At 42.8% G+C, this 24,067-nt stretch overlaps 1 protein-coding gene across 6 annotated transcripts in view; it reads right to left on the bottom strand.

The window, feature by feature from the left end:
• Positions 1-24,067, bottom strand: part of DIAPH2 (diaphanous related formin 2) — a 1,499,255-nt gene that overhangs the window by 1,338,843 nt on the left and 136,345 nt on the right. For all 6 annotated transcript variants that reach the window (XM_033944799.1, XM_033944798.1, XM_033944797.1 and 3 more), the window contains one exon: positions 23,768-23,941. In XM_033944799.1, coding sequence (XP_033800690.1) covers positions 23,768-23,941 — 174 coding nt within the window. The remainder of the gene's footprint in view (positions 1-23,767; positions 23,942-24,067) is intronic.

Below are 24,067 nucleotides of genomic sequence, written 5' to 3' on the forward strand. Positions count from 1 at the left end.
GCCTGCTCAAGAGGAGGCGGTAGCGGCTACCGCGCGCTATTCCGCACATTAAGGCCCTAACACACCTTTGTAAAAGCAGCCCTTAATAACCGGATATAGCAGTCTGTGCCAGTACAATCCAGACAGCAGAGATATTCAGACCCGGTGCTATCTGATTAGCTGCATTATTAGGACTATAGCGCTCCAGTGGCCTAAATATCACCTCTAATCAGACCATCCACACACCACACCGGCAATATTATATATACTATTATATAAAGATAGAAATGTAGTTTAATAACACTGCATTTGATATTATTTAGCATTTGAAACAAGAAATATAACATTGTAATCCAATTAACTTTTTTTCATGATGCCTATTATAAGGTTTTTAGTAATATCGCTAGTAATGCAGAACACTATTTGATGTCACAAGTTTTAAGAATGTTTATGGTACGAGTAATGATCTCTTTGTAGGAATATTTTCTTGTCCCATAGAGATAAAACAGAGTACAATTATTTGAATAATCTAGGACATCAACTCATTTATAAACAGATAAATGTGAATTTTCCAATGATAGTGTTATCAACAGAGGAAAAGCTTTCTATACTGCTGTCCAACTTACAACTGACATATATGAGAGTAATTGTATTAAGCATTTTCTGTATGTCAAACAAAACTATTGTAAAATTGCATACGGAACACTAGAGAACAATTGTGCATTTATCTCTTTAGAAGATTGACATGGAAAATCTTTCCATTGTTTTTCTTAGCTGGTTGGGTCACTTTGTAGTTGAAAGGTACTGTATTTTCAACTATTTCATAAGGCCCTTGCCACTACCATAGAAGCTTACTCTCTGATGAAGACAGGAGTACTAAGATCCAGTTCCCAGAATGGAAAGTTCTCTGGCTGATTGATTTTAAATTCTGGTTTGTTCCACCTGAACATTTTCTAAGCAGAATGTTGCAGCCTCCCCTAATTTCTTTAATGTCTCTTGCATCTGGATCATGTAATCTACTAGGTTCTTCCCTAGGCTAGGTTCCAATTCCCCAGCTTCTCAGATTATATCCAGGAACCCTCTGGGTCTTCTCACATGTATTAACTCAAACGGAGAGAACCCTGTAAAAATCTGGGGCACTTCTCGAACAGTATGTAAGGGAGGGGGATGTACTAGTTTTTCCCATCTTCATCCACAAATTTCTTTTAGCATCTGTTTCAGTGTTTTATTAAAACGTTCAACCAAGTCATCTCTCTGGGGATGGTACACAGAAGTCCTGAGGGTTTTCACTTTCAATAAATTACAGACTTGCTTTATGAATCAAAATATGAAGGTTTTCCCCTGGTCAGTCAGGATCTCCATGGCAATTCCCATGCTGGAAAGACTTCCCTTAGTACATTATCTGCTCATAATTCGCTTGATTCCCTTCCATTTCCACCTGAAGCACAAAGTTCCTGCCAACCAGCAGGGAGACACCCAGAAAATTACAGAAGTATGGGTCTACAACATTCACATCCATACCTCTTTGCTCATTCTAGGGCAGGGGTAGGCAATTCTGGTCCTTGAGAGTCACAGGCAGGTCAGGTTTTTCAGGATATCCACAATAAATATGCATGAGATAGATTTGCATCTCAAGGAGGCAGTGCATGCAAATCCATCTCATATATATACATTGTGGATATCCTGAAAACCTGACCTGCCTGTGGCTCTCGAGGACTGGAATTGCCTACCCCCGTTCTAGGGCAATCTCTTGCCAAATGTCTAATGTCTATATACTTAATGCAAGTGAAACAGAAACATGATGGCAGATAAAAGGCCAAATGGCCCATCTAGTCTGCCCATCCACAGTAACCATTATCTTTTTCTCTCTCTTTTTCTCTCTCCCATGTATCTATCCCAGGCCCTCTTGAATTTCCAAGGGTCTCTGTTTCCACCACCTCTTCTGGGAAACTGTTCCAGTGCATCTACCACCCTTTCCGTAAAAAAAGAACATAAGAACACAAGAATTACCGCTGCTGGGTCAGACCAGTGGTCCATCATGCCCAGCAGTGCGCTCATGCGGTGGCCCTCTTGTCAAAGACCAGCGCCCTAACTGAGACTAGCCCTACCAGCGCACGTTTTTGTTCAGCAGGAACTTGTCTAACTTTGTCTTGCATCCCTGAAGGGTGTTTTCCCCTATGACAGATTCCTGAAGAGAGTTCCAGTTTTCTACCACTCTCTGGGTGAAGAAGAACTTCCTTACATTTGTGCGGAATCTATCCCCTTTCAACTTTAGAGAGTACCCTCTCGTTCTCCCTACCTTGGAGAGGGTAAACAACCTGTCCTTGTCTACTAAGTCTATCCCCTTCAGTACCTTGAATGTTTCGATCATGTCCCCTCTCAATCTCCTCTGTTCGAGGGAGAAGAGGCCCAGTTTCTCTAATCTTTCGCTGGACAGCAGCTTCTCCAACCCTTAACCATTTTAGTCGCTCTTCTGTGGACCCTTTTGAGTAGTACCGTGTCTTTCTTCATGTACAGCGACCAGTGCTGTACACAGTACTCTAGGTGAAGGTGCACCATGGCCTGGTACAGTGACATGATAACCTTTTCCGATCTGTTCGTGATCCCCTTCTTTATCATTCCTAGCATTCTATTCACCCTTTTCGCCGCCACCGCACATTGCATGGACGGCTTCATTGACTTGTCGATCAGAACTCCCAAGTCTCTTTCCTGGGAGGTCTTTCCAAGTACCGCCCCGGACATCCTGTATTCGTGCATGAGATTTTTGTTACCAACATGCATCACTTTATACTTATCCATGTTGAACCTCATCTGCCATGTCGATGCCCATTTCTCGAGCTTGATTATGTCACGCTGCAGATCTTCGCAATTCCCTTGTGTATTTCCTCAGATTACTCCGAGCCTATCACCTCTTAACTTCATCTTATGCCCTCTCATTGCAGAGTTTCCTTTCAAATGAAAGAGACTCGACTCATGCACATTTATATTAGGTACGTATTTAAACGTCTCTATTATATCTCCCCTCTCCCGCCTTTCCTCCAAAGTATACAGATTAAGATCTTTAAGTCTGTCCCCATACGCCTTATCACGAAGACCACACACCATTTTAGTAGCCTTCCTGACTGACTCCATCCTTTTTATTTCCTTTTTGAAGGTGCAGCCTCCAGAATTGTACACAATATTCTAAATGAGGTCTTACCAGAGTCTTATACAGATGCATCAATACATCATTTTTCCTACTAACCATACCTCTCCCTATGCAACCTAGCATCTTTCTAACTTTCGCCATCACCTTTTCAACCTGTTTGGCCACCTTAAGATCATCACATCACATACAATCACACCCAAGGCCCGATCTTCCGTCGTTCACATAAGTTCTTCACACCCTAAACAATACCGGTCCCTCTGGGTTTTGCAGTCCAAATGCATTTCTTAGCATTAAATTTTAGCTGCAAATTTTAAACCATTCTTCAAGCTTTGCCAGGTCTTTCTTCATGTTATTCACACCATCCAGCATAGCTACTCTATTACAGATTTTGGTATCATCCGCAAAGAGGCAAATCTTTCCCAACAACCCTTCAGTAATATCATGTATAAAAATGTTAAAAAGAACAGGCCCAAGAACAGAACCTTGATGCACACCACTGGTAACACCCTCTTCCTCAAAGCGATCTCCATTGATCACTACCCTCTATCATTTTCCACTCAACCAGTTCCTGACCCAGCCCATCACTTTGGGACCCATCCCAAGGGCACTTAGTTTATTTATTAGATGTCTGTGTGGAACACTGTCAAAGGCTTTGCTAAAATCTAAATACACCACATCTAGTGCACATCTTCTATCCAATTCTCTGGTCACCCAGTCAAAGAAATTGATCAGATTTGTCTGACAAGACCTACCTCTAAGTGAATCCATGTTGCCTCCAGTCCTGTAATCCATAGGATACCAGAATCTTGACCATTCTCTGTTTTAAAAGTGTTTGCAGTCAGACTTACTGGCCTGTAATTCCCTACTTCCTCCTTACTTCCACTTTTGTGGAGAAGAACCACATCTGCCCTTCTCCAGTCCTCCGGTACCATTCCCAACTCTAGAGACCAATTGAAAAGGTCAGTCAGTGGAGCTACCAGAACTTCCCTAAGTTCCTTCAGTACCCTCAGATGTTCACCATCTGGCCTCATCGCTTTGTCTACCTTTATTTTAGCTAGCTCCTCACAAACACAACCCTCTGAAAATCGATCACGGTCTATTACTCCTCCATCCCTATTCATGTTTGTCTTCTGCAGTCCCGCTCCCAGTGCTTCAGCTGTGAACACAGAACAGAAATATTTGTTAAGCAATTCGGCCATGATGTTATAGCTCAATGCTGAATAGAAATAAAAACATAAGAATAGCCATACAGACCTATGATCCATCTAGCCCAGTATCTTGCTTCTAGCAGTGGTCAATATGAGTAAAAGAATCAAAGGATATAGGGTCATGGATTTAATATACCACCTTTGTGTGGGTACATTTGCTATATGCAGGTACTTTTATCTGATCCTAGTGGGCTCACAATCCAATTTCTGTACCTGGTGCAATGGCGAGTTAAGTAATTTGACCAGGATCATAAGGAGCTACAGTGGGAATCAAATTCAGTTCCCAAGGTTCTCAGCCCATTGCACTAACCATCAGTCTCAAGTACCTGGTAGAATCACAAATTGTTTCAAGATTCATTGCTACCAATCCCAGGGACAGCAGTAGCTTCCCTGTTTCTATCTCAATAGCAGACTATAGACTTATCCTCCAGGAACTTGTCCATGCCTTTTTTAACCCAGCTATCCACTTTTATCATATCCTCTGGCAACTAGTTCCAAAGTTTAACTATTCATTGAGTGAAAAAATATTTCATCCTATTCATTTTAAAAGTATTATCAAGTAACTTTATTAAGTGTCGCTTAGTCTTAGTACTTTTTGAAAGAACAATTGATTTACATTTATCCATTCTATATCACTCAGGATTTTGTAGACCCTATCATATGCCCCTCAGCAGTCTGTTTTTCAAGCTGAACAGCTCTAACCTTTTAAACCTTTCCTCATTTTGGTCACCCTTCTTTGAACCTTTTCTAAATCTATAGGGCTAATGTGCAAAAAAAGAAAAACATCCAAAAATGGAAAGTTTCCTATATTAGACCCCTCTCTTTTCCGATTATAATTATTTCCTTAAATTGAGATTTTTTTGTAATACATACTCTACATATTAGGGTTTAAAAAAAAACAAATTCTTTGAATTTTCATGTCAGATTTCTGTTTTCTTTCTAAGTATTATACTTGAATTGTAAAATTGCTAAATTAAAAAATGGCATAAAGTGACATTTGGCCTTTTTTGTGAATGCAAGATAAAGAATACAGCTGGTCTTTGCTTTTTTTTTCAACTGTTATAGTTGTAAGCTGTGAATGATATGGGATTGTATCTATGAAAACTGTTCTTAAAGATACATTTTTGCAATTTTTTTTGAAGACTGCAATAAAGTGGTATATTTAAAGTAGAATCTTGTTGACCAATGACTAGAGAAGCTGCTTTATAAAAAAATATATTCAGTCTCATGAAGTTGGGACTTGTTGGAGCAAGATATCTTGAGGTCTTTTTCTCTACTGCTTGAAATTAGTGCAGTTTCTATTAATATAATTGCTAATGTGCTTAGCCTCTTTTCTGGTTAAACTCAAAATATTTTTTAGGCTTTGATGGTAAGATTATATAGTTTATTCCTCTTTATAACTTTATTGATTGCAAGACATAATAAATAACAAGACAAAAAGCGTCCATTTGAGACAACAAATGGAGATACCTCTATCCTTCCTCCCCCATTCCCCTAAACCAGGGGTGTCAAATGTCGGTACTCGAGGGCCGCAATCCAGTCGGGTTTTCAGGATTTCCCCAATGAATATGCATGAGATCTATTAGTATACAAAGAAAGCAGTACATGCAAACAGATCTCATGCATATTCATTGGGGAAATCCTAAAAACCCGACTGAATTGCGTCCCTCGAGGAACGACATTTGACACCCCTGCCCTACACCTACCCAAATCCTCCATACACAGTAAGCAAGACAGGCACCTGAAATTACTCAAAGCCCTCAGCCACTAAAAACCAAAGCAGAAAATGCTTATACTCCACCTTGAAAATTGTCTTAGAAAGTTAAAAAAACAAAAAAAAAAACCCACTTCACTCACACACACTCAAATCTACACACTAATACTCAACCAGGATGAATGTATAGTGATGCACATTGAGAAAAATAATCCAAATCATAGTTACCTTATATTAATTTTCACCTTTGAGTCTGACCCAAGAAAAAGGCCTAGGTGTCATCATGGACAATGTCCTGAAACGTGGTGGTCATGAGCAATAAAAGTCTATAGGTAGAAACACTTTCATAGAGTCTATATTTTTATCAATCAGGATTTATTGAGATGACCCTTTATTTATGAGACCCAACATGGGGCATGTTTCGGCTATGCAGAGCCTTCCTCAGGGGTCTTTTGGGCAACAAGCAAAAGTCCGTTAGGTCAATTGAGAAATGTATGGACTAAAATAAAGATTTGTTGCCCAATTACTTAGCGATAATGTGTAGTAAGTAAGATCAACTGAATGCCGTTGTTGAAAGCGAATGTCAATCAATGACGGTGTTCAGCTGATCTTACCTACTACCCATTTTCGTTGAATAATTGGGAAACAAATCTTTATTTTAGTCCATACATTTCTCAATTGACCTAACGGACTTTTGCTTGTTGCCCGAAAGACCCCTGAGGAAGGCTCTGCATAGCCGAAACATGCCCCATGTTGGGTCTCATAAATAAAGGGTCATCTCAATAAATCCTGATTGATAAAAATATAAGAAAAAGAACCCGATGTTCAGCTACAAAATGGGGGGATCACTGCTAGGGGTAAGTAACCTTGAAAGAGACCTGGGAGTGATGGTAGACACAACTTTGAAGGCGTCAGCACAGTGCGCCACAGCCTCAAGAAAAGCCAATAGAATGTTGGGTATCATTAAAAAGGGTATCACGACCAGGACGAAGGAGGTCATCCTGCCGCTGTATCGTGCAATGGTGCGCCCGCATCTGGAATACTGTGTCCAGTACTTGTCGCCGTACCTCAAGAAGGACATGGCGGTACTTGAGGGAGTCCAGAGAAGAGCAACGAAACTGATAAAGGGTATGGAAAACCTCTCATATACTGACAGACTGAAAAAGCTGGGGCTGTTCTCCCTGGAAAAGCGGAGACTTAGAGGAGACATGATAGAAACCTTCAAGATCCTGAAGGGTATAGAAAAGGTAGACAGGGACAGATTTTTCAGATTATGGGGAACCACAAGTACAAGGGGGCACTCGGAGAAATTAAAAGGGGACAGGTTTAGAACAAATGCCAGAAAGTTCTTTTTCACCCAGAGGGTGGTGGATACATGGAACGCACTTCCGGAGGCTGTGATAGGCCACAGCACGTTACAAGGCTTCAAAGAAGGTTTGGATAGATTCCTAGAGGATAAAGGAATTGAGGGGTACAGATAGGAGTAGAGGTAGGTTATAGGGATAGTCTGGGACCACTGCTCAGGCAATGGGCCTGATGGGCCGCCACGGGTGCGGACCGCTGGGCGAGATGGACCTCTGGTCTGCCTCAGCGGAGGCAGCTTCTTATGTTCTTAACAAATCTTCCTTATTTAATCCATACATTTCTCAAATGACTCAACAGACTTTTGCTTGTTGACCACAAGGCCCCTGATGAAGGATCTGTGCAGTCAAAATATGGCCCGTCACATAAATAAAGGTCTCAATAAAGTAACTGACTGACAAGAATAAAGACTAACAGTGTTTCTACTTGTAGACTTTTATTGCTCATGACCATCACGATTGAAATATTATAGAGACTCCATTCTATTTGTTTTTAACTGTATATTGCACCAATGCTACACTTTAGGACAGCCCACTCCTAGTTGACATACAAAGCAGTGTTCCCTCTAAGCGGGCGGGTGTTGTGAGCAAACTTTTTTCACTGTGAGCTAAAAATATCGGGCGCCAGCAAGTTATGAGCCAAATAAATATGTTGCTTTCTACCACAGAACTTCCTTACGTTTGTATGGAATCTATCCCCTTTCAACTTTAGAGAGTGCCCTCTCGTTCTCCCTGCCTTAGCTACTAAGTCTATTCCCTTCAGTACCTTGAATGTTTCTATCATGTCCCCTCTCAATCTCCTCTGCTCAAGGGAGAAGAGGCCCAGTTTCTCTAATCTTTCGCTGTACGGCAACTCCTCCAGCCCCTTAACCATTTTAGTTGCTCTTCTCTGGATCCTTTCGAGTAGTACCATGTCCTTCTTAAAGTACCAGTGCTGGACGCAGTACTCCAGGTGAGGGCGTACCATGGCCCGGTACAGCAGCATGATAACCTTCTCTGTCTCTTCAGTCCAGCATCTGCCCCTTCCATTCACTGTCTGTCTTTCCCTGCCATCTCTCCTCCTGCCCCCCCCCACCCCCCAATTTGGTCTAGCATCCATCATCTTCCTTCTGTTCCCCTCATGGTCTGGCATCTCTATCCTTCCCTCCCCCCTGTGGTTTTTAGCATATCTCTCTTCTCATTTCCTCCACTCAGATCTGATCATTCTCTGCTCTCTCTTCCCTTTTCTTCTCTGGTCTTCCTTCTCTATTTTCTGCCTCCATCTAAATTAAATTCTTTCTTACTATTTAGTCCCGTTTCCCTCTTTTCACTGTGTCTACACACAGCTTGTCACCCCTTTCCCTCACCCCTCCATTATCTTACTATTTTCTTCCCCCTTTATTTATCTCCTCCTTCCATCCAGTATGTGTTCTTTCCCCACTTCCATTCAGCATCTGCTCTCCCTTCTCAACTGACATCCATCTGCCTTCTGCTCTCTCTCCCTTCTTCTCACTTCCATCATCTGTCCCCTTCTCTCTCTCTCTCATCTCCTCCATTCCATCATCTGCCCCTTCTCTCTCTCTCTCTCTCTCCCCCCCCCAACTTCCATCATCTGCCCCCCTTCCCCTCACCTTTGTGGGTCACTTTCTTTCCCCTGAGGGTGGCTCATGTCACAGGGGAAGCTTTGGCCGAGCAGAACCGCTTGATTGACAGTGGAACTTACTTGATTGATGTCGATGCTGGGGCCCGTTGCCGTTTGAAAGAAAAAAAAAAAGGTGGAAAAAAGGAACCTGTAAAGGCGAGAGGAAGGGAAACCTCCAGGACAGCTGCTTTTTGCCCTCCTTCAGCGGCCCAAGAGTTCAGACCAGCAGCGGCAGCTCTGTATGCTTTTAACTTCGGCACAGAGCTGCCCCTAATCAATAGTTTAGCGCGGTTTCATGAGGCAGCCTCGGGGCATTTGATAGCCGGCCCGCTTCGATGATGCGATGTGGGCCGGCCTAGCAAAGGCCCCGAGGCTGCCTTATGAAACCGCGCTAAACTATTGATTAGGGGCAGCTCTGTGCCGAAGTTAAAAGCATACACAGCTGCCGCTGCTGGTCTGGAGGTGCGGAGACAAGGCAGGAGGCAAACGCGGTGGAAGGCAGGAGTCCCGGCGAAGGCAGGAGTCCCGGCACAGCGACTGCAACAGGAAGTTGCAAGTCAGCTGACGCCGGCCTTTCGTTGCGGCGGAGACCGAATCCTTCGCGGACCGGCAAGATTTTGTTTGCGGACCGGCGGTTGAAGAACTGTGCTCTACACTGTGTGCGCTGTGACGAGAAACTTGTGTGCTGCGAGGTAATATTTTGTGCGCCAGCGCACCCCAGCGCAGCTTAGCGGGAACACTGCTACAAGATGTGTTAGATTAGAAAATAATTTATTTTAAATATCAAGTGCCTGTTCTGCTTCAAACTGGAATTCAATAAAATTGTTAAAATGTGACACTATTACATTTGGCTAGCTGCAAACCACATCCATATAATAACCCTTTTTCTATTTTATTCTAAAGTTCTATGATTTGATATATTTAGCATAATTTAAGTAAAACCTGCAAGTTGTTAAATTTAACGGACGAGGGCATTTGTATTGTTCACTGTATTATCTACAAAATTATGTTTAAATGCTTAAAAATAAGTCTGCTTTTGCATTTTAACATGTTTTTTCAGCCAAAAGCATACAAAGAATTAGAACACTGTTATCTTCCTAAACAAACCAAAACCTGTAATTGCTCAAACTATTATGTAGCAAGAGTCCTATTTCTACTGTTGAGACTGTTTTATGCCTTAGCACAAATCATGACTCAACAAGGCTATTTTACCAAGTTTGAGGCCCGTTTACTAAAGCTTAGCTTGTGATAAGTGCTACATGGTCCTTAGGTATAAAATAGGAAGAACAACATAAGAACATAAGAACATAAGAAGCGCCATCTCCGGATCAGACCTTCGGTCCATCTAGTCCGGTGATCCGCACACGCGGAGGCCCTGCCAGGTATACACCTGGCTTACCCTATAGCCAACCATATCTCTATATGCCTCTCTCAAGGAGATATGCATCTAGTTTGCCCTTGAAGCCTAGGACTGTCGATTCTGCAATAATCTCCCCTGGGAGAGTATTCCAGATGTCAACCACTCTCTGTGTGAAGCAGAACTTCCTGATATTAGTCCTGAACTTGCCCCCCCTTAGCTTCATTTTATGTCCTCTTGTCCGTGTCAAATTGGACAATGTAAATAATCTTCTCTGCTCTATTTTGTCGATTCCTTTCAGTATTTTGAAGGTCTCGATCATATCCCCACGCAGTCTCCTTTTCTCAAGGGAGAACAATCCCAGTGTTTTAAGTCGATCCTCATATTCCAGTTTCTCCATACCCTTCACTAGTTTAGTTGCTCGCCTCTGCACCCTCTCCAGCAGTTTTATATCCTTCTTTAGGTAGGGAGACCAATGTTGGACGCAGTATTCCAAGTGTGGTCTGACCATTGCCCTATAAAGCGGCATTATAACTTTCTCCGATCTACTCGAGATTCCTTTCTTTATCATGCCCAACATTCTATTTGCCTTCTTTGCCGCTGCCGCGCATTGTGCCGACGGCTTCAGGGTCCTATCTATCAGTACACCCAGATCCCTTTCTTGTTCACTTTTTCCCAGAGTTGCACCTGACATTCTGTACTCGTATTCCTTATTTTTACTGCCTAAATGCATTACCTTGCATTTCTCCACATTGAACTTCATCTGCCATTTCTCCGCCCAGTTTTCTAACCGACACAAATCGCTCTGGAGTTCCTCACTGTCCTCCTGCGATCTGATTTCCCGGCAGAGTTTTGTGTCGTCTGCAAACTTGATGATCTCACTGGATGTTCCGTTTTCCAGGTCATTGATATAAATATTAAAAAGGATCGGCCCAAGTACCGAGCCCTGGGGTACACCACTAGTCACTATCTCCCAGTCGGAGAACTTCCCATTTATGCCCACTCTCTGCTTCCTGTTATCCAGCCATTTGCCTATCCATCTTTGTATATCTCCCTCTATGCCATGGCTTTGTAGTTTCCTGAGAAGTCTTTCATGTGGAACTTTGTCAAATGCTTTCTGGAAGTCCAAGTATATTATGTCCACCGGCTTTCCACTATCAATTTGCTTGTTCACGGTCTCAAAGAATTGGAGTAAATTCGTCAAACACGATTTCCCTTTCCTGAATCCATGTTGACTGGGTTTCATCAAGTCGTGTGTGTCCAAGTGCTGAACTATGCTATCCTTGATCAGTGATTCAATCATCTTGCCGGGGACAGACGTAAGACTCACAGGTCTATAGTTGCCCGGTTCTCCTCTCGATCCTTTTTTGAAGATTGGCGTGATGTTCGCTTTCCTCCAGTCGTCTGGTATCTGACCAGTTCTGATTGACAGGTTTGCAAGTTTTTGTAATAACTCTCCGATTTCAACCTTCAATTCCTTCAAGACTCTCGGGTGAATTTCATCCGGTCCAGGGGATTTGTCACTTTTAAGTTTGTCGATCTGGTAGTATATCTGATCTAAGTTCACTTCAACTGTGGTGAGGCTGTCCTCTATTTCTCCTGTAAACAATTTCTCCGCTTCAGGTATTGTTGAGGTGTCCTCCTTCGTAAAGACGGAGGCAAAGAAGGAATTTAGTTTGTCTGCGATTTGTTTATCTTCCTTGATGTACCCTTTTCTTCCCTTGTCGTCCAGGGGTCCCACTGCCTCTTTTGCAGGTTTTTTCCCCTTCACGTATCTAAAAAAGGGCTTGAAGTTTTTGGCCTCCCGGGCTATTTTTTCCTCATAGTCCTGTTTTGCATCCCTCACCGCCTTGTGACATTTCTTCTGTTTATCTTTATGTTTGTTCCAGGCTTCGGTTGTCTTCGTGCATTTCCATTTTTTGAAAGAGTCCTTCTTTTCTTTTATGGCTTCCTTCACCTGTATGGTAAGCCATGCCGGTTCTCCTTTGCCTTTAGTTCTCCGATCTTTGGAAATCCTCGGAATGTAGAGATCTTGTGCTTCTGCAATAGTATTTTTCAATAGGCACCATGCCTGATCGACTGTTTCAAGTTTGTCCACCATCTTCTCGAGTCGTTTTGTTACCATGGCTCTCATGCAATCGTATTTACCCTTTTTAAAGTTTAAGGTGGTGGTTAAGGTTTTGGTATGTTTCCCTTTCCCGATGTCAAGTTTAAAGTTGATTACATTGTGATCACTCGTTCCCAGTGGAACCATGACTTCTACTTCTGTTATCGGTCCGGTGAGACCATTTAGGACCAAGTCCAAGGTGGTGTCTCCTCTTGTCGGCTCTTTTACCATTTGCTCCAGGAAGCAATCCCCTAGCACCTCCAGGAACTTGGCCTCCTTGCCGCAGTTGGAGGCTCCTAGTTTCCAGTCTATTCCTGGGAAATTGAAGTCTCCCAATATAACTACATTGCCTGTCTTGCATACTTGTTTGATTTCCTCCATCATTTCTGAGTCAGTGACCTCCGCCTGTCTTGGGGGACGATAGTAAAGGCCAATTTTTGTATCTGCACCATTGTGACCAGGAATTTTGATCCAGAGGGACTCCAGCTTCTCTTTCCTGTCTGTTGTAATCATTCCAACAGAATCTATTCCTTCCTTAACATATAGGGCAATACCTCCACCTTTCTGCCCTTCTCGATCCCTTCTATATAGTTTGTATCCCTGTAGTACTGTGTCCCATTTGTTTTCTTCATTCCACCATGTTTCTGTTATGCCAATGATATCCATGTTCTCATGTCTTGCTATCGTCTCTAGTTCTCCCATTTTGTTTCCTAGACTTCTAGCATTTGTATACATACATCTAAGTTCCCTTTGTGTTACCTTTTTGGACCTTCTACTCTTGGCTGTCCTTACAGTCTCATTTACGGTATCCTTTACTGCTCCTGTGTTGTCTCCCATGTTTGCTGTGTGGTCATCCCCTCCTGTGTCTGAGTTGTCCCTTCCTGCTTGTTCTCTTTTGTTGGCTGTGAGGTCGACCTCTCTTGTGTATGAGTAGTAGTCCTTTGTTTCTACGTCGGGACATCCTGTTGTCCGTGCCATCGACCGGTGGTCGACTGTCGGCTTTCCCCTGTCCTTCAGTTTAAAGCCTTCTCTATTGCTTTCTTCATGTTGCCTGCCAAAACTCTTGCTCCTTCCTTGTTGAGGTGTAGTCCATCCCTTCTGTAGTACTTGCTTTTTCCCCAGAACGCCGTCCAGTTGCGCACGAAGTCAAAACCTTCGTCTTCGCACCATCGTCTCATCCAGGCGTTGATCACTTGCAATTCCCCTTGTCTCTTTCCATCTGCTCTTGGTACAGGGAGGATTTCAGAGAAGGCCACCTTCACCTCCCTGATCTTCAATTGTCTTCCGAGTGAGCGGAGCTGGCCCTTCATCTCTTCCCTGTCATACTTCCGCCCGCTCACATCATTTGTTCCCACGTGGATAAGCACAGCTGTGTCCACTCCCCGTGCTCCATCTATGATCCTGGAGATCCTGTTGGTCACATCCTTTACTCTTGCTCCAGGCAGACAGGTGACGACCCTGTCTTCTCTTCCTCCTGCGGTGTGGCTGTCCACGTGTCGTATAATGGAGTCGCCTACAATGATCCCCATCTTCTTTATTCGGGAGTTCCTTGGGGGGCGTAGGTCCACGTCCTTGGAGTAGGGCCAGTCATCTTCCTCCAATGATACTTCTTTGGATGGGGGGACATCTTCCTGTGCTCTCACTATTCCTCCTGGTGTGCGGTTGTCTCCAAACTCGTCTTCTTTTTCTTCTGTGTTTGCATGGGTGTCTTCTCTCCTCACATGGGTTTCCTGAGTACAGATTTCCAGCCCTGGGATCTCTACATGGTGCTGATGGGCTTCCTCTATGTACATTTCTAGATCCTTGACCTCGTCGTTTGGGCTGTACTCCACTAGAATCTTCTCCTGTGCTCGGATTCTGTCTTCGAGTTCCATCACTGTTCCCTCTAATAGTCTTACCTGACATTTCAAGCTATCCATCTCCATGCATCGATTGCAAATGTATGCCTGGATCCCCGAAGGGAGGTAGTCATACATATTGCAGTCGATACAGAAGACAGGAAAGCTCATCTTCTGACTTCCTTGGGCTTCCATTTCGTGGTTCACTCGTGGGTTGTCTGAGTGATTTGTTGTGACCTACTGCTGCTCTTTTTCCTACTGATCCTACCTCCCCCTTACCTTCTGACTTCCTGACTGCAGTCTTCCTATTTGAGTGAGTCTGTTTGTGTTACAGTGCTGCTCTTTTTCCTACTGATCCTACCTCCCCCTTACCTTCTGACTTCCTGACTGCAGTCTTCCTATTTGAGTGAGTCTGTTTGTGTTACAGTGCCTGTGCCTTTGTGTGCTTGTGTCCCTTGCCTGCTGCTTCCTTGTGTTGCTTGCCTTGTTGTCTCTCTCGTGTGTGCTGTCTCTGCTCTACCTCACCTTGATTGTATGTGCGAGGTTGGTTTATTTTGTGTCTGTCTCCTCCTTATCTTTTGTGCTTGTCAGTTCCTTACCGGTCTGTTCTCCTCTGGTGTTCTTGTGAGTAGCGCTCGTCCCTTGCAAGGCCCTTCGCAAAGGCGCTCTCGCTAAGGCGAGCGCCTTTACCGCGCGCCTTCGCCGCGCGCCGAACGGCTGGGCGCCGTTGGCTCCTCCCCTTTTCAAGGGGGAGTCCGGCGCTGCCTGTGACGCGTGGGGGGGGCGGAGCGAACTCTCGCCGCTACCCCGAGCCTACTGTCCTGCTACTTTCTGCTTGCTTCGGTGCTCGGCACCAACGCTGCCTGTCTCCTCTGCTTCCTGCTCCCCTTCTCTCCTCGGCACCGCGTGTGCCGCGCTGGCTCCTCCCCTTTTCAAGGGGGAGTCCGACGCTGCCTGTGACGCGTGGGGGGGGCGGAGCGAACTCTCGCCGCTACCCCGAGCCTACTGTCCTGCTACTTTCTGCTTGCTTCGGTGCTCGGCACCAACGCTGCCTGTCTCCTCTGCTTCCTGCTCCCCTTCTCTCCTCGGCACCGCGTGTGCCGCGCTGGCTCCTCCCCTTTTCAAGGGGGAGTCCGGCGCTGCCTGTGACGCGTGGGGGGGGCGGAGCGAACTCTCGCCGCTACCCCGAGCCTACTGTCCTGCTACTTTCTGCTTGCTTCGGTGCTCGGCACCAACGCTGCCTGTCTCCTCTGCTTCCTGCTCCCCTTCTCTCCTCGGCACCGCGTGTGCCGCGCTGGCTCCTCCCCTTTTCAAGGGGGAGTCCGGCGCTGCCTGTGACGCGTGGGGGGGGCGGAGCGAACTCTCGCCGCTACCCCGAGCCTACTGTCCTGCTACTTTCTGCTTGCTTCGGTGCTCGGCACCAACGCTGCCTGTCTCCTCTGCTTCCTGCTCCCCTTCTCTCCTCGGCACCTATCATCTATCACATACTAAGCTTTAGCAAAAGGGCCCCTTCATTAAATAAAAAGATGCTATGCAGAGCATCAGGACCACTGCAATAGGTTTAGGATGAAAAAACAAAATTATGAAAGTAGTCAAGTCACCCTACATGATGTTGGCAAGGAAACTGTGACATTATGGAAAATATTAAAGGACTATATTGATGGGAAAAACTGATTTGTTGTTTGTTTGTTTTTCAGAACCATGGTAAACAAATTGTTTCAAATGAATTAAATATTTTGGTATATGACGAGCTTTCATATTAGAAAATGGCTATACTTTGTAGAGTACTAAGCCATTGGTCCTATTTTTTCTAAGGGAGGGGCGACCGATAAAAGCCTTTTCATATGCATAGTTTGCTGCTGTCTCTATATACTCTGAAGCTTGGCTAAAACCAGTATTTCAGAGAGAATATATACGAGATGGTACAATGTTTGAATTATAGGTTGCTATTTGGATAACAGAAGATAGAGTTTTCAAATTCTGAACAGCTTTTAAATTCCTTCAGACAATGATAGCTGCATGCCCTATGAAAAAAAGCCATTGGCAATAGCCCAGTAATGAAAACCTTTCCCTTACACACAGCACTCAACAGTCCATCATCTATACTGGTTCCATGGCCTAGCAGCTCAGAAAAGCCTTTAGCACATCAACACAAGAAGGAAAGGTAAGATTAATAGACATTTACACTGGAGAATGACATGGGGACAAATTTTTCCTCGTCCCCGCAGGAACTCATTTTCCCATCCTGTCCCAGCAAGTTCTTTTCCTGTCCCTGCCCCATTCCTGCGAGCTCTGTCGTCATCTGTACAAGCCTCAAACACTTTAAAATCATAAGTGTTCGTGGCTTATGCGGTTAACACAGAGCTTACAGGAATGGGACAGAAACAGCGACAAAACTCGCAGGGATGGGATGGGGAGATTGAGCTCCTGTGGGGACAGGGAAAAATTTGTCCCCATGTTATTTTCGAGTTTATACCTCATCTTCCATACTGCAGCATTCCATCTGCAGCATTCTTTTGCAGATGTCGCTACTGAAAGGAATTTTTTATACTTCTGTAACTCTCTCTTGCCTGATGAACATCAGGGAGGGTTATTTTACACATTTTATTAAGGACTGTTTTGTGAGGTCAGGGTGGGGGACCAGCATGCTAGAAGGCACTGTAAAAAATCACTCATCGCTCTCCTTTCTCTCAATATGACAGTTAATGAATGGTCAGAGTGTTAGTTCTGAACTAAAACCTTTACTGGAACTTGGATTTCTTTCTAAAACTTGGGACAATATTCAACAATAATTATATACAGGCAAAGAATCAAGAGAACATAGTTTCAATACGGTAAGTCCATTCTAGCACATCAGAGGCGTAACTAAGTGGGGTGCAAAAGGAGCAGCTGCTCCGCCAAACAGATTTTGAATGAAATGGTGCCTAAGTAAATGGCGCCATAAGTTAGGCAATTGTTTTAATTGGCCTTAATCGGCACGGTAAATGACTGCTTCATTTAAAACTGATTAAAAATTCAGTAATAAAGTAAGCATCAGGAGGCATCTATAGTGTAGGTGCCATTAAAGTGTCTACAGTGTAGGCTCCATTAACGCATCTAAATGATGACGTCTAATGGTGCCTTATGCATAAGTGAGCATGGTTGGGGCAAAGAGAGACATAAGCACCGTTAGGCATAATTCAGTAAAGAACTTAGATGCCTGCAATGCAGGCCAGTAAAATGCTGGCCTATACTGCAAGTGCCTACGTTATTTCATAGGTGTTTTTAGTCTTACACTAGCGCCTGTTTTACAAAAGGTCCACTACCCCTGACATCAGAAACTGGCACATAGCCTTTTAGAGATGGAATCTCTCCAGGTGGAACTCTGCTTCTGACTTCTTTATCCTTCTAGATCAGGGGTACCCACACTTTTTGGGCTTGCGAGCTACTTTTAAAATGACCAAGTCAAAATGATCTACCAACAATTAAAAACAAAAAATCCACAAAGCACACTGTACGCAGAGAAAATGTTAATTATCATTTATATTCCACGGGTTTTCAAAGAGGTCAAGACAGATGACTATGCAATGTCACCTCAATAACAACTATACAAAAATAGACAAATATACCCCCTCCCTTTTTATTAAACCGCGATAGCGTTTTTTAGCGTAGGGAGCTGTGCTGAATGCCCTGCACTGCTCTCGATGTTCATAGGCTCCCTGCACTAAAAACCACTATTGCGGTTTAGTAAATGGAGGCCGTAGTGCAAAATATAGCCAGCAGGTATAAATTCTCAAAAAGGACACATTTTGATCACTAAATTTAAAATAAAATCATATTTCCTACCTTTGTTGTCTGGTGATTTTATGAGTCTCTGGTAGCCAGGGGAGGAAAAGGCCAAATTTAAGCGCCTCCCCCTGGTATTCAGTACATGCCACCATAGATTTTCCCTCCAAATGGTGTCTCCTCCTACCACTTGTCAGTGAGGCATCCCTTGATCTGGAAACTGAGTAATCTTTCCAAGTCGAAAGTTTACACACACAGTACTAGTAGGGACACTAGAAAGCCATATTCTATAAATGGCGCCATAAGTTAGGCAATTGTTTTAATTGGCCTTAATCGGCACGGTAAATGACCGCTTCATTTAAAACTGATTAAAAATTCAGTAATAAAGTAAGTATCAGGAGGTATCTATAGTGTAGGTGCCATTAAAGTGTCTACAGTGTAGTCTCCAATAACGCATCTAAATGATGACGTCTAATGGTGCCTTATGCATAAGTGAGCATGGTTGGGGCAGAGAGAGACATAAGCACCATTAGGCATAATTCAATAAAGAACTTAGATGCCTGCAATGCAGGCCAGTAAAATGCTGGCCTATACTGCAAGTGCCTACGTTATTTCATAGGTGTTTTTAGCCGTGATTCTGTTAACGGTGCCTAAGCATGAATGACATGCGTTTGGTGTCTATTTTTGTAGATGCTGCTGATTTAGATCCCGTTTACAGAATCTGGCCTTAGAGTTCTCTGTTGAACTATTTTTAGCAGACAGAATTTAAGTGCTCTCTGCACTTCTATATAATATCCGCCACTTACATAAAGAAAATGATCAACGATAGGACAAAGCTCTCATGTCCCATTTTTTTCTGGGGGACCAGCAGAAATAAATGACAGAGTCTGAATGACCGCTGATTTTCAGCCTTCATGCATCCTTCTGCTATGCAAAGTTTAATAGGCGTCCAAATAACTTAAAAACAATAATCTTAAAAACAATCCACAAAGGGTGTATACAATCATAAGTGACCAAGAGGCTAGAAACCAAATAATATATACAATAAAAGTGACCCGACAAGGGCTGTGCTTTGACAAAATAAAAATGTCTTCCTCAGGGGTCTTATAGGGTCCTTGCTTTCTTAAATATAAAAACAAGCAGCACCGTTCACAAGACTACAATATAGGCATGATTACTGCTTGGCTAAGACTAATCATAGCCATCAAAATTGTCATAATTTTCACACAGGTGTCAAAGTCGGTCCTCAAGTGCCACAATCCAGTTGGGTTTTCAGGATTTCCCCAATGAATATGCATGAGAACTATTAGCATACAATGAAAGCAGTGCATGCAAATAGATCTCATGCATATTTATTGGGGAAATCTTGAAAACCCAACTGGATTGCGGCCCTCGAGGACCGACTTTGACACCCCTGCAGGAAGTTTATCCATGCATTTTGCTTTGAGTCATACTGAATACTGCAATTCTTTCTATAATTATCTGGAACACTCCACTTTAAAAAGATTATACATTGTCCAGAATATAAGTTTGATCATATATCTCTATTTCTTATCAAACCCTTCTTAAAACCAGCAATGCTTACCACAACCTCTGACAATGTGTTCAGAGCTTAACTTACATGTCTAAGATTTCTATTGAAAATTCATCTCAATTTAAGAGCTTAAAAAGTATCAGGTCAATATTCAAAGTGATTTAAAAGTTCCTCGCTAGTTAAATCACCTATTCAGACCTAACTGGTCATTTTCAGGAGCATTTAACCAGCCAAGGTCACCACATAAATAAGACCACATAAAAGTCAGTCCTATCTTTATGCAGTGCCCCATAGTCTCTTAAGTGCTGATTATTGCACTTAACTGGCTATGGTGTAGTTGGATCCAGAATCCAGGAAATTCAGTGCTGAAACCTGGATGTGGCCCAGTCTTCCAGTTTCCTAAGGTCTGCCTGCAATTTTTCATAATCTCCCCCGGAACCATTTTTAAAAATAGGCATAACATTGGCTACCCTCCAATTTTCAGGTACTAAAGACAATTTTAGTGACAGGTTACAGATCACCACAGGTCAGCAATTTCATATTTGAGTTCTTTTCATACCCTGGGATATATACCATCCAGTCCAGCATTAAATAGCCAGGTCTCTCCTGACTGCCAGATCTTACACAGTTTCCTTCCAATTTTTAGCCGGGATCCATATAAGATACTTATGTAGATCTTTGCTGAATATTGGCCAAGATCGAATAAATGGAATCCACAGTTCCTTCCTCTCAAGCCCTCAAACAAAGTCGATCACCCTCCTGGTGCTCCCCACAAGCTGCTGCAGGCAACCCCAAGCCCACTTTAATAAGCCTGTTGATCTAGTAGTGGTTGGGACTGGAGTGAATTCCACTTGCTCCTGCCCCTTACAGCTTCTGTTGAAAATGGCTGCCATAAGCTCTAGTGGTCTACCACTAAAGGTCACCCTCTCTTACAAGAGGCTCACCCATAGCAGTACTACTCCAAGCTTATCATTAAATGTTGCAGCAGTCATTTTTAATAATAATAATAATAACTTTATTCTTATATACCGCCAACAATCTTGCGACTTCTAGGCGTTAACAATAAAGGGAAACTGTAAATACAATAAATAGAAGCTGTACATACAACAAATTAAGGAGTATTGCTGTGTACATCTGATAGTATCAACATTAATAGTAGTAACGACAGTTTGTGGGCTGCAAGGCCAAGAAGTGCCATGCTGCTTACAGAGAAGTAGAAATATTCCATGAATTGAATGGAGTGATCGTAGTTGGTGATTAGGGGTTAGGGTTAGCAGTTTACAAGATCAGGTTTGTGATGGTGTTACAAGGGTTGATGTCCTGGTTCATTATCTAGGTATTTTAAGAACAGGTAGGTTTTTAGGTGTTTCCTAAATTCTCCATAGTTGTTTGTGTGTGCAATTAATTTTTCTAATTCTTTACCCCAGGTGGCTGCTTGGTACGATAGCAGTTGTGGTTTACGCCTACCTTGACTACCACTGGACCACCAGACATTACGATAGGCCTGGGATAGCCTACTGTAGCTTGGGGAAAGGACTGGACTATACTCAAAGGTGGTAAGCAGAATGGAGTAGCTTCAGGCCACAACCTGGTAGTTATGCAGATGCCATTTTAAATATAAATTTTAAATATAAATTTAGGTACTCAACCCTAGTAAATTTCCGAGCATAACTCTTGAAGTTAGGATCATAAATCCTTTGAATATTAGGGCTCTACTTTTTTAGTCAAGCTTCTGATAGAGCCTGGCTTGGTTGGTGGCTACTATGTTCAGAGAGGTTTAGTTGTTGGTTGGTTTTTTTGTTTGGTTGTTTTTTAGGGGGTCTGTCCTGATTCTTATTTCCTTCTACTTTTCTTTTCTACTTATCTCTCTGACCTTCCTCAAGCACTTCATGTAGACTGCTTCGGTGATGCCAAGAAAAATAGGGCATATATAACACTGTAATAAAACAAAAATTTGTCAGCAGGTCTTTATATTATTCATTTTTTGAATAAAAGCACAGAGCCCAATATTCAGAGTTTAACTGAACAGCAGAGGCTCCTGTTTAGTTGAACCACGCTTAGCATGCAGGGAAAGGATATTCAGCAGTATTTAACTGTGTAGTGCACTGAATATCTCCTCTGACCACTGTAGCCAGGGCAGGATTAACCAATAGGCCAAGTAGACACATGCCTAGGGCCCAAAATGGTCAGGGGGGCCCAATGAAGGAGAGCATCAACATTGTTTTTCCCAAACAGCAATGGGCCCCCTCCAGCATTGATCGGCAACGCAGGCCCTCCCCCCATCGATGGAAAGTAAGACAAGACAAGCAAGCAACGCAGGTAAGAAAGGCAACGGGAACTGTAATTCTGCAAGTGGTGCTGCTTACCCAAAGCTTCCCTCTGACGCAGCTTCTTGTTTCCGCCTGGGCGCATGATAGGGTGGGGCGGGGCAGGGGGCCCAGTGTACTTGTGTGCCTAGGGGCCCTCGACGAATTAATCCTGCCCTAGCTGCAGCACCTTCTGGATTGGGTCCTAGCAATCCAGGGGCAGAATTGGAATGGTCCTAGAACAGTGGTCTCAAACTCAAACCTTTTGCAGGGCCACCTTTTGGATTTGTAGGTACTTGGAGGGCCTCAGAAAAAAAAAAAAGTTAATGTCTTATTAAAGAAATGATAATTTTGCATGAGGCAAAACTCTTTATAGTTTATAAATCTTTCCTTTTGGCTAAGTCTTAATAATAACATTGTAATTAATAGCTAAAGAGACGTATGATCAAGAAACTGTTTTATTTTACTTTTGTGATTATGATAAACTTACTGAGGACCTCAAAATAGTACCTGGCGGGCCGCGAGTTTGAGACCACTGTCCTAGAAGTAATGTGGTAGCCATCAACATTCAGAGTCGGTACCCCTTAGCTATCTGGGCAAGTAGGACTGCTTAAACAGCAGTCCTAACTTTGCCAGGTTTAGCTATGTAGGTACTGCAATGAATTTGTCGTTGTCCACATGATTTCCAGGTACTACTGCTTACACAGATATTTAATGCTGGTCCCTGGACATGGCACAGTGCTGAATATCAGTGTCTAAATTTGGCCAGCAGTGATGAGCATTTTTTTTTAAACCCCCACTATCACTGGCTGAATATCAACAGACAGTTTTTTTTTACTACACTTGAAATGTCATATGGAACAACTTTATTATCCAAAAAATCAAGAAAAGGATGCCCAAAATAAATCACAAGAAATTGCACCCTCCAAAATACAGGACAAAAAAGTCACCTTTCTTTACAAAAAGGGAGAAAAGACCTCAGTGTCTAATAGGGGCTCTTTAAGCTTCCCATATAGACAGGCTAATTTTAAACATAATTTAATCCTAGCAGACACATCCTTGGTCAGAAAAACTCCCAATTAGTAAGTGAACCTCTATTCTAATTTTCTAATAGTTTTATATATTTTCTAATAGTTTTATATATTTTTTTAAACTTTTCTTCAAACAACAATTGTCAAAAATAGAAGTCACTTATCTGAGCACTTCGATATTCAGGTGTAGTCCTGGAGTAAAGCAAGCAGGAAAAACTGCTCAATGGAAAAAAGCTATCAGTCAAAACATTCTTCCAAAATATCCAACAGGGGCCCCTGTTTCGCAACAAAATGCTTTGTCAGGGATTTGAGCGATCACACACCCGCTTCCACTCCTGTGTGATCGCTCAAATCCCTGACGAAGCATTTTGTTGCGAAACAGGGGCCCCTGTTGGATATTTTGGAAGAATGTTTTGACTGATAGCTTTTTTCCATTGAGCAGTTTTTCCTGCTTGCTTTACTCCAGGACTACACCTGAATATCGAAGTGCTCAGATAAGTGACTTCTATTTTTGACAATTGTTGTTTGAAGAAAAGTTTAAAAAAATATATAAAACTATAAGAAAATATATAAAACTATTAGAAAATTAGAATAGAGGTTCACTTACTAATTGGGAGTTTTTCTGACCAAGGATGTGTCTGCTAGGATTAAATTCTGTTTAAAACTAGCCTGTCTATATGGGAAGCTTAAAGAGCCCCTATTAGACACTGAGGTCTTTTCTCCCTTTTTGTAAAGAAAGGTGACTTTTTTGTCCTGTATTTTGGAGGGTGCAATTTCTTGTGATATGAAACAACTTACCATCATTTTCTCAAAGAGATCCATGATTTCCTTTTCCGAAAGATTAAAAGAACGCTCATCAAACAATGGCTGAGGTGGGAACTCACTCACAACAACTTGGGAATCGATAGGATGTTGGATAAGAGGTTTCTCCTTTTTAACACCAGATTTTCTTAAATTTGTTATTCTGTCCCGCTGTTAAGAATAAAAAGGGAATAATTACTTCATTGAGAATTTTTAAATTTGATAAGCTGAATGTTAAAAATAAGCCATATTATTACATGACAATGGTGATTATTAACATGTCAATCACTAAGGGCT

This window comes from Geotrypetes seraphini, chromosome 5 (genome assembly GCF_902459505.1).
Source record: "Geotrypetes seraphini chromosome 5, aGeoSer1.1, whole genome shotgun sequence".
Classification (NCBI taxonomy): domain Eukaryota; kingdom Metazoa; phylum Chordata; class Amphibia; order Gymnophiona; family Dermophiidae; genus Geotrypetes; species Geotrypetes seraphini.